This window comes from Orcinus orca, chromosome 9 (genome assembly GCF_937001465.1).
Source record: "Orcinus orca chromosome 9, mOrcOrc1.1, whole genome shotgun sequence".
Taxonomy (NCBI): Eukaryota; Metazoa; Chordata; class Mammalia; order Artiodactyla; family Delphinidae; genus Orcinus; species Orcinus orca.
The window spans coordinates 82,393,736-82,404,956 of NC_064567.1; the positions used below are offsets into that span (position 1 = coordinate 82,393,736).

General features: G+C 36.2%; 1 protein-coding gene across 14 annotated transcripts in view; it reads right to left on the minus strand.

Annotated features, from left to right (window-relative positions):
• Nucleotides 1–11,221, minus strand: part of CD36 (CD36 molecule) — a 224,214-nt gene that overhangs the window by 153,061 nt on the left and 59,932 nt on the right. For 12 of the 14 annotated variants that reach the window (XR_007479292.1, XM_049714942.1, XM_049714941.1 and 9 more), the window contains exons 4-7: nt 7,438–7,598; nt 3,170–3,317; nt 2,225–2,404; nt 690–781 (exon numbers count right to left, since the gene is read on the minus strand). The exons of the other annotated variants lie outside the window; for them this stretch is intronic. Coding sequence is in view for 11 of the 12 variants with exons in the window: in XM_049714942.1 (XP_049570899.1) it covers nt 690–781; nt 2,225–2,404; nt 3,170–3,317; nt 7,438–7,598 (581 nt within the window). In the remaining variant the exon portion in view is untranslated. The remainder of the gene's footprint in view (nt 1–689; nt 782–2,224; nt 2,405–3,169; nt 3,318–7,437; nt 7,599–11,221) is intronic. 14 annotated transcript variants of the gene reach the window in all.

The following is an 11,221-nucleotide window of genomic DNA, read 5'->3' on the forward strand; positions in this document are numbered from 1 at the left end:
AAGTAGGAAATCATGGCTATATGAACATATCTCATTCTACTACTGCTTCACAGGAGGGATGCTCCTTATTTTCAAGTTTAATATGTCAGTTTTAGCACTTGAAATACTACTTCCCTTATTGCATTGATAAAGTTTTTAAAAGCTAAGTTACCAATATAGAAAATATTTCAAGAAAATTTTGAAGGGGAAAGTCATGGAAGTGTTGGCATGGATTCATTAAGCTTCCACCTTTATAGGCACATTTAGTCATGTCCTTGGAATGAACAATTTTTATTTGACATGCTCGGTTAAAATAAAAAAAGCAGAAAGATGTATTTTCCTACTTACTAGATGAGTTAATGTATTGATTTTCTTCCTTTTCATTTGTGGTTATGTAATTGTATGAGTGCACGATAACGCTGGTTATGCAGCAGAGATGGAAGTAGTTTCTTTAGATCTCTTTATGTAAGAGAACCTATGTATAAAGGTCAACCCTCAGTGGGTCTGACACTCAGCACCTATGCACTAGTGTGACCAGTCGTCACAACTAAAGGCTTAACGCCTGGCAGAACAGGAATTTCTAGGGCTGAGATACAGGCAGGTCTGTTCCACAGGTTGGTGTCTATGCATTACCAGTTGTTAAATAAGTTTTTTGCCTGCCTTAGAGTATCCTAGTGACACACACACACACACTTTGTGTGAATACTTACTTTTTGCCTTTATATGTGTCGATTATGGCAACTTTGCTTATGTCGTCCTTTCCGCTGAAAACTTTATAAACTCCATCTGCAGTATTGTTGTACTGAAAAGATACGTACAAGAAAAAATTACTTCTACAACAAGCCACATTTTCTAAGTTATAAAATATGTAATTAACTTACACATTTCTCAGTGGTTGTTCATAATTTTTTAATATGATTTGAAATATATATATATGCAATAAAGTTTTTAAATTTTTGGTCTTTAACATTTTAAAAAGATATAATATAAAAGGTGCCTAGAAATAAGTGCTAGATCCTCAGACAGAAGGAAACAAATAGCAAAGCTGACATCCAACTCTAGCACACTTTTCATAATTAAGCCAGAAAGGCCATCTTAATCACTACTCCTATTTTATTGAGGTGAGGGGATAATGAACAAAACCTATGAGAACAATGACAGATTTCTAGAAGTATTCTCAATGTTATGATCTTTAATAAGATAATAAGTGCTTACAAAATTTAAAGCAGAATTAGCCAAGGAAAGAATTAAGAATATTTGTGTGAAATAATAGTAACTGAATTTATTATCCCTTAAGGCTTTCTATGTTCATATTTGATTGATCTATGAACTTGCAATCCTAAAAACCATCTAAAGTAAAATAACAACCACGAACTGGAGAATATAACTAATACGTCATATAGTGCCAAATGAAATCACCGTCATATTTTCAATGCAATAGTCACCTTGTCCTATTTATAATTCAAAACATTATGCTATAACTAAGTACATAACCAAGTTCACATTTTTCTTTATCTCCAAACTGCCATTTCATGACATTTGTAGATTCCTAGAAGTTCTTATCAACTAATTCTGTGAAAATATGACATTGCTGACTTATCAATCTGCTGTGCAATTTCTGGTGACTTTTAAATTTACATTGAAATAAATTTGTAACAGGTCTAGAAAAGGAAGAATGATATGATGAATACAATTAACAAAAATAAAAATATGGTATTAAACTTGATTTTTTTTTTTTCGGTACGCGGGCCTCACTGTTGTGGCCTCTCCCGTTGCGGAGCACAGGCTCCGGACACGCAGGCTCAGTGGCCATGGCTCACAGGCCTAGCCGCTCTGCGGCATGTGGGATCTTCCCAGACCGGGGCACGAACCTGTGTCCCCTGCATCAGCAGGCGGACTCTCAACCTACTGCGCCACCAGGGAAGCCCCTAAACTTGATTTATCGGACAGGAAATCAAAACCAAAAACAATGCTCAAAGTCTTACCAGCTTATAACCTTATTTTTGACAATTGTATATTTATCTAAGAGTGGAAACTTGATTAAATGTGCTAAATTCAGATAAGTAAATTCTCCCAACTAGGAAAACTAAATCCATGTAGGTAGAGACTTTTTAAAAACTTAGAACATTTATTCCCATATCAGAAATAGGGTTAACACACTAAATGATAAAATTATGAATTGTCAGTGCCAGTATATTTATCCAATTAAAGTCTAACAGTATCAACATTCATACTTCGTACTCACAGGATAAAACACACCAACTGTAGTGGGAATAGGGTATGGAACCAAACTCAAGAATGGATCCTTATAGCCCCACAATAGTTCTTTCAAAGTTCTCTTTTGAAACATAGAAGATTTTGACTTTTTGATAAGTGAATTGAGTACTCCTTGAATAAATACGTTTGGGTAGAGGTGGGGTGCAGCCTGCAAAAAAAAAATCACCGTTTAAGACACCAATTGTAGTATCAGATTTTAAACAAATAAATGGAAAATACTAGAATTAAGCTTGATAAAAGTTTTCAACTGTATCTTTAAAATGACTGCCAAATCTCGCCAAGACTAAAAGTGTATTTTTTCTTCATCTCTGAATGATTACATTTCTCTGCCTCAGTGTGAGCCACAGGAAGAAGACTGTCAAAGTTAAATCCTACTTTTTAAGAAATAAAATTTTATTTATTTATTTATTTTTGGCTGTGTTGGGTCTTTTTTGCCGCATGTGGGCTTTCTCTAGTTGCAGAGAGCGGGGGCTAGTCTTCTTTGCTGTGTGCCGGCTTCTCATTGTGGTGGCTTCTCTTGTTGTGGAGTATGGGCTCTAGGCACATGGGCTTCAGTAGTTGTGGCTCACGGGCTCAGTAGTTGTGGCATACAGGCTTAGTTGCTCCGTAGCATGTGGGATCTTCTCTGACCAGGACTCGAACCCGTGTCCCCTGCATTAGCAGGTGGATTATTAACTACTGCGCCACCAGGGAAGTCCTAAATAATACACTTTAAATAGTTTTCTAATTCAGTTGATTATTCTATAATCTTGTTATCTTTCCAAATGAGTGTAATTCAAAATAATGCCGTAAGAACACATTTTCATAAAAATAACAAAATAAATGATATCTAATAGTAGTTCTAATCATGAGATTAATTACAGAGGATTCTAGAGTATTTCAAAACCAGTAATTTCGCTGTTTGTCTACTCACTGCTACAGCCAGATTGAGAACAGTGAAAGTGTCATTCTCGGTTCCAACTGATAGTGAGGGTTCAAAGATGGCACCGTTGGGCTGTAGGAAAGAGACCGTGTGGGTCTCAGAGTCATGGGTTATATTTTCCTTGGCTAGATAACGAACTCTGAAAAAAAAAGTAAATAAAATTCAAAATAATTGTTGCAAGTGAACATTAAGTCTCAAATGCCGTTCATTCATGCAACAAATAATTTTTGAGTGCACAGACTATGTCAGAAATTAGGCTAAACAGGTGGGTTAAAATGATATATAAGCAAATGCTGAGTTTCTAGCAAACCAGAGAAGGTGGGGAGGGCTGGGTGGGGAGGTGTCTTAGAGGTGCAGAGCAGGAGAGAAGGAGTACGCGTTATTATAGGAGTTTACACAGAGTCTGTGGGAAAACACAGAACAGGTACAAACCCAGGCTTGGGATGGTTATGGGGGGATAATGGACAAGATACAATTCCACATAAGTGGTCTGAATGACAAGGAGAAGTTTAGTTAGGTAAAATAGGGTAGAAAATAGCATGTAGAAGATTAAGGAGTAAGAACATGGTGTAATTTTAGATACGCAAACTTTTCACTATGGTTGGTTTACAGAGTTAGAGTAAGGAGAGTGGTGGAAATAAAGCCACTAAAATAAACAAGATCTCAAACATAAAAGGGTTGTGTCCTGTACTCAGATATTTAGCTTTTTATCCTGAGGGTCGGGAGGAGACAGCAGAGAGGCTGAAGGAAAGGAACAGCAAAAGCACGTTTCCGTACATAAGAAAGAATGTTCAAAGTACACAGCCTTTCCAGTACTGGCTTTTTCATAATTTCTGGTATTTTAATCAGAATTAAAATAACTAATGGAATATAATTTCCACTTTAGAGACCATTCCCCTCCATCTCTGCCCCATAGATTGTATACTTATGAGTTCTAAGCTCCTGGCTCTAAAATCTCTAGGCAAAGTACCAACTACTTTTTAGGAATGTGGTGAAGGGTTATATATGGAAAAAAATCTTTTGCAAGTATAAGATATTTACTGAGATGCAATAAGGTAGACATTATTCATTGCTCTATCATATATCTGAATGTCTATTATGTGAGGTTCTAATAGTTATCTGTTGTTATCTAACTAAGGTGAAGACTGAAAAAGCATGGGACTGAAATGGAAAAAATAAAATAAACCAAAAACACCTGACCTGATTTCAATCAGGTATAATAAAAATGTAAATTGCTATAACATAGGTAGTATGTGTGTTTTGTATCCCCAAGCAGTGTCTGGTACATGGTAAGTTCTTCGTAAATATTTTTGAATGAATAAATTTATTGTTCACATTCTTTAAAAAGAGAATTCACAAAAAATTGAAATAGATTTTATTTCTAATGTAATTTCATCAAGCTTTATTATTTATTCTTCTTGGAGCACTGTAGACATGCAAAGAATATAAAAATCTGCAACATCTCCCTGGAGAGTCTATTACTAGTCAATTACTCTTTTCTATTAGATAACTGTACATTAAAATTAGATTACATATTAACTTTTAAAATTAAAATACTTTAATTTTCAGGATTATATATATATATGTATATATATATATATATATAAAATAATTGAAATAGAAAAATAATTGTGACCCAAATTCTAGTTTACTTAGTTGTACTTACATTGTACCAGTAGATGGCACTGACTAACAGAAAAATCCTTTAAACTGAGGCCTGTGTTTAGAACGTACTTTTAAAAAGAGAACATGAATCACTAAAGTTTTTGTTTAAAAATTAGAATGTATACAGGTTTCAGAAAGTGTTGGTTAATAAGGCCAAAGGGAGGAATTTGCCTCCGATTTTGCTATGTACTCCTGCCAAAACAAAGTAATTTAAAAAAAAAAAAAAAGATTGGATCTGAGAATATTCTGAAGGAGTTACCAAGTCTTCATAGAGATGGTGTAGGTTGGAACATACATAATTCAGATCTCTATCCAGGCAATTTTATGCTTTGACCCATGTCACATCTTGTCAAAGTTTCATCAAGCTCACTTTAGCAGCCAAAAGCCAAAAAAGCCTGTGGTTTGAGGAGAGACATCCTCCTCCACTTAGAATTTCAACTGAGTTCAGGGTGTAATTGATGGGGAGGCAGGATCACCTCAACACGTGGAAGACGCTCAAACTATTAACTTTTTCGGAAAGGTAAATGTCATTTTCCCATCATTTAAGGCATCCAAGCAGACACTAAGGACCGTTTTGTTGACATCATGAGACAAGATGACTTGTCTCATGACAAATTCGTTTAACATTGTTATATAAATAGGAGTTTATTGTTTATGTACTTTAGCTGCAAATCCAACTTCTCTTCTCCAGGTAAATCAATTATATCTAACCCACCCCCTTTCATCCCTTCAAGAGCAAGGTTTAAGCCTCTAAGAATAAAATATGTATTAACTGTCAACTATCAGAGCAGGACTAGGGCAGGATTCAATATTATGTTTATGTTTTCCACACCCCAATTAATATCTTTAAAAGTAAAAACATAACCCCTCCAAACAAACAAAAAATTTAAAACTGTGATGAGTTCCCAAATTCTAAGTATTCTCTTATATCACGTGTATTCGGTTCTCTCAGGGTATGATTTTTAATCAGTTATGCTTAGATTCTTACTAGGTCATATGTGAATTCTACATTTTATAGGTACACATCACAGCTAACAACAGTTTTTGGGCGAAGGTATTCATACAGGCTTTTCATAACAACATAAGAACTATAAGACCATGAAAAAATAAAAATAAATTCCAAGGTGAGGTGTTGTTTTGTTTTGTTTTGTTTTCTGGGGTTTTTTTTTTTTTTTTTGTAACAATGAAAACCATGTCTTCTTTGACAGAGCTGTGAATAGTCACAGACCTGTGCCGGGAGACAGGAGACGTGGGGATAATTATTAGGACAGAATAGGTACCAAGGCTCTTGGCAGCTTACGTATGATGTGCTGCGGCAGCAGGCATCACCCTCCCAACTACTGTTATTTCATTATATTTGCGTGTGAGCTGTCAATCTAGAAATATATTAATGCACGGAAAGGAAAGAAATTATATAATCATAGACTATCTGAAACAGATAAGAAAGTAAAACTATGAGTTAGAAGAAATCATTACAAATATGAAATTTTGTAATAATACTTGATCATGGCATATGAGTAGTTGTATTATTCTTGAGGAAAAACCACTCATGTGTATAACAAATGATACAGCAGGATTAGCTATGTTCACATATGGGCACCATAAATATATTCCTGATACCTGGATAAGGTTAGTGTTTTTAGCACCTCAATCTCCCCTTTTCCTACTTTGATAGTTAGAAAATACACATAGTCTATAACTTACATAGGAGAAAATGTACACAAATATCTAAGAGTTACCTGTTCCTAGGTTTGTGTGAACATGGACAAATCATTTCACTTACCCTGGTATCAGTTTGTTTTTAAATTTACAAAATGAAAAGTTCTGGCTAATTATTTCCCCCTACTTCCAATAGGCTATGATTCTATTCCAAAGTATGTTAAGGCATGTAGATAAAGGTATAGCTTATTCAGTCTCAGTACTGAAGAAAACATAAGAATGAAACTACTGAATAAATACAAACACCCACATGACCTGGAAATTAGTTTGAATAGAAGTCCTTAGCAGGTATTGTAGTTAGGTAGAAACAGTTTAATGCTGCGGTTCTCAGAACTGAGTGTGTATTGCAGTCCCCCAGAGTACTTGTAAAACTCATTACTGGGGTCTAAACCAAGTGTCTCTGATTCATTTGGTCTAAGGTGGGGCCTGAGAATTCACATTTCTACTTAGTTCCCAGGAGATGCTGATGTGGCTGGTTCAGGAGCCACCCTTGGAGAACCACTCATATAACCTACGCTTTCAATTTTAGGATTTTAAAGTGCTCTGGTTGTAAAATTGTGATAGATTTTTTTCTCTTTAGCATGCATATTTTAGACTTGTTGGGAATATATGCCACAAGTGTAAAACTCCTGTAACTTCCTAAATGTAGGGCAGTTAATTGGTGCTGGTAAATTCATAATAAAATATATATTTCTTATCATCATTAAATCCTTAGATTAGGCTTTTGTATAGGCAGAAACAGAATATTTCAATGTATGTTAATGGCAAGAAAATAATAAGTACATTTCAATACAATGGCAGTTGTCAAGTGGAAGCTTTTTCAGAAACACATATGGTCAAGGAAAGAGTGCCACTTATTATGGGGACTCGCTCACCTGTACGTGTAAGGACCTCTTTGCTTAACTTTAATTTTGCTGCTGTTCACTGCCACCTCCTCTGGATTCTGCACATCAAAGATCCAAAACTGTCTGTAAACTGTTGTGCCTGTTTTAACCCAGTTTTTAAAAGCAATTGTACCTTCTTCAAGGACAGTTTCCTACGAAAAAGAAAACAAGTTTGGGTTATTTCTTTGTAGTAGGTACGGGCACTTGTTGGAGTTTAAAACCTTTAATTATTCAATAAAAGGACTAAGCTCAAGTATCTTGTTTGTGAGAACCTCTGCAACCTGCCACAGGTTGCGGCAGAAATGTTTTCAACACATTTGATGGCAATCTCTTTTCGTCAACCTTTTACAAAGAGAATCAGTGTCTAATATTGCAGACCATGTCTGTCGATTGTAAGGCCAACCACTAGCAAGCTTTAGAGTGACCTTATGGCAACACTGCAACAGTTTATAACACAATTTATTAAGCTAATTTAAAGCTTTTCCAAAAATTTATTATCAGGTCGAATATTAACTTCTCTTCTGCCCTCAGTGAGATGGATTGAAGAGGCAAAACAGAAAAACTGAGAGAAAATTCTAGTGGTATTGGAAGCTTTTTCACTTTCTTCAAAAGTTGGATACTTCAGGGGAACATCACTTAATATCTTTTAAATTAAGAAAAACACAAATTTGACTTCTCCCCTTCAAAACCCTGCTAAATGAGGCTTTCCCAACTCTCAGTACATTTGCAGAAACCTGCTAGTACATGTTTCCAAAAATTACAAGTTTAATTCATTATTATTAGGTTAATACTTTTTTTAATAAAAGGATGAAATAAGGAAGTTTTCATGTTATCCTTTTGTGAAATCCATTGAAAATCTTTGATGATCCTTGTAATAAAGATGGACAGATAGGAAAAATACCAATGACAGAATCAGAAAACCCTACATTAGAAATCTCTCTTGTGCTTCAGGAGTTGGGACTGAGTGGAAAGTCACCAAACCCCTTGGGTCAATTTCAGTATCTGTAAAATGAGGGAGTTATCATAGATGCTCTCCTGGATTCCTCCCAAGGCTTTCACTCTCTGGGCAGGAAGCCTCTGGAGCTCTAGTAGCTAACGCAGACAAAGGTGACTTTGTAGCAGGCAGTGTTTCCAAGTAAGTACCTTGGGAGGAATGCCCAGGTGTCAAGTTCCAACTTACCTTGCTGCCCGAGGAAGAGGAAGGAAAGTATTTCACACAAAATGAGCCTAATAAGACCTAGGAATAAGGGACAATCTGACTTCTTTGTTTCTGTCACCTGGAAGCATCAATTCATAGAATGATGGATCAGGAAAGGACATTGGACATTAGCACATTTTCTAGGAGAGCGTGCTGAGGCTCTGAGAAACCAGGTGTCTGGCTCAAGGGTAACTGAGGCAAATACCTAGAAGTAGAATCATGACGAGGATCCTAGTCTCTGACCCTTAGGCTGGTCCTCTTTTACACCGTGTTTTACTATTTTTTGTTCCTGTCACCTCTGCACTTAGTTGGTAGAAGTCAAGTTAAGTTTCATATCTTCAGGAAACTTTACTTATTACTTAGTGGAGAGAATAAGGGAATTCCTTAGAGAAGAACAGGACATCAGCTAAAATGCCTTTACAAAACCCTGTGCTGTTGCAATCATTGCTGTTGCAATGCAATTGGAGCTGCTAAAGCGATGTTAGATCTTCTTACTTTTTACAAGCAATTGTCCTTGAAAATCTTTTTATTTGCTCCTAAAAAGTCTATTTCCATAGCAAGCTCAAAATTAAGACAAAATTGTGTACAGATAAAGTATTAATGCTATTCTTTTAAATGTAAAGGTGTTTACCCTAAATGATGGGGCTTTTGAAGCTGAAATCTATATGGAAGCTGAAAACTATGTTAATTTACCCATTTCAAGAGACTTTAGGAGGGGAAAACACACACGAACATACACACATACACATAATTACTCTCACCCTATAGAATGTTAAGGACTAATATATATAGTATCAATTGTTTATCATGTACCTCTCAAGGCACATACTTTATTTCAGTTCTTAATGAAAGGAACTCAGTAATGTACTTGGCAGGACAGAAAACTCCCTAACTCTGATGCTTGTACATTTCATATCAAAAGACATTGTAACTGATCATGCCTTTCTTCTAACGCCATGAATTACTTTGTCTTATTTGTTGACCTAGAGATTTTTTTTAATGGGGAAATTGAAACACAAAGAGTTGAAATGAATGCATTGAATTACTAGCTTTAGAATTAGGGTCATCTAAACCCATCCAGTTTTTAGAAATAGAAGTGGGTCCTAGAGAAGCAGATGTCTGATTCATGTTGTAAGACAATTTAGTAGTAGATAATGGAGAATCTGGCGTTTCACTCCAGTCTTGTGTGGTTTCCGTAACACCATGGTTTGTTCAGAGACACAGAGAAAAATATTGAAGCAGTCACAATAGGAATGAATTTCTTCTGATCCTAACATTATCAAATGTACTAAAAAATTGTAGAGGCCTCTTTGACTACCAAGGCTAAATATATCATAAGTTCCTGTAAAAGGAGCAAAAGTTTTTATGTTCTTTGTGAATTTAGGAGGCCTTGATTTTAAGTTGACTTTGGACTCTCTACCCCATTTTGCAGATCTTTTACTAAATTTGAAGTACAAAGGTGATAATTATGTGTACAGAAAAAGTAATATAATTTAACATCCTCTCACTTGGTTAATATGTACATCAGTATCTGTCCCTGACTTTAAGTGTTCAGACTATCCAGTCCTAGTAATGAGTGGATACCAGCCTGATGGACTGCCACATGACAGGGTCTCCAGCTGGGTTTAAAGCCACTTACCTTGAAACTTCTATTTTGCTACATTAATTTAAAGGTAGATATATGGGACTGTAATGCCCTCTATGTAGTCACCTGGTCACTTGATTATTGCTGTTACGGGAAAATAGTACTCATCAACTTTAGTGTAACTATTAAAATGTCCTTGATATCTTCCTATGCCTGAAGTATATAGAATACATATGTAGAAAACATATTGTCCCATTTCTCAGGGCTCTTACAGAGTACCAAGAGACGGAATCGTATATAGCAGATCTTTTTTTTTTTTCGGCCACGTCACGTGGCACGCAGATCCCAGTTCCCTGACCAGGAATCAAACCTGCGCCCCCTGCAGTGGAAGCGTGCAGAGTCCTAACGACTGGACCACTGGGGAAGTCCAAGAGATTTTTTTTTTTTTTTTTTTTTTTTTTTTTTTTTTTTGCGGTACGCGGGCCTCTCACTGTTGTGGCCTCTCCGGTTGCAGAGCACAGGCTCCGGACGCGCAGGCTCAGCGGCCATGGCTCACAGGCCTAGCCACTCCGTGGCATGTGGGATCTTCCCGGACCGGGGCACGAACCCGTGTCCCCTGCATTGGCAGGCAGACTCCCAACCACTGCGCCACCAGGGAAGCCCAGTCCAAAAGATTTTAATCTATGAGTAGATTTCCTTAGCCTACTCCCAGCCTGACCAAGTATATTGGCTTCTTCACTCAAAGCCTAGAGTGAAGTGGTTAACAATGAGATAGATGCTATGAGTTTGATTCCCAGTTTGGTCACAAGCTAACCAGTTAAACCTGGGCAGGTTATTTAATTTCTTTGTACCTCAGTTTCCTTATCTGTAAAATAGGGATACTAATAATAACATTAGATTGAACTATATGAAATTAGTATTTTTGAAAGTCAAAATAAGTGGAATATGGTGTAATTAAATATTTATCCTCATAGGTTATTGTAAGAATGAAT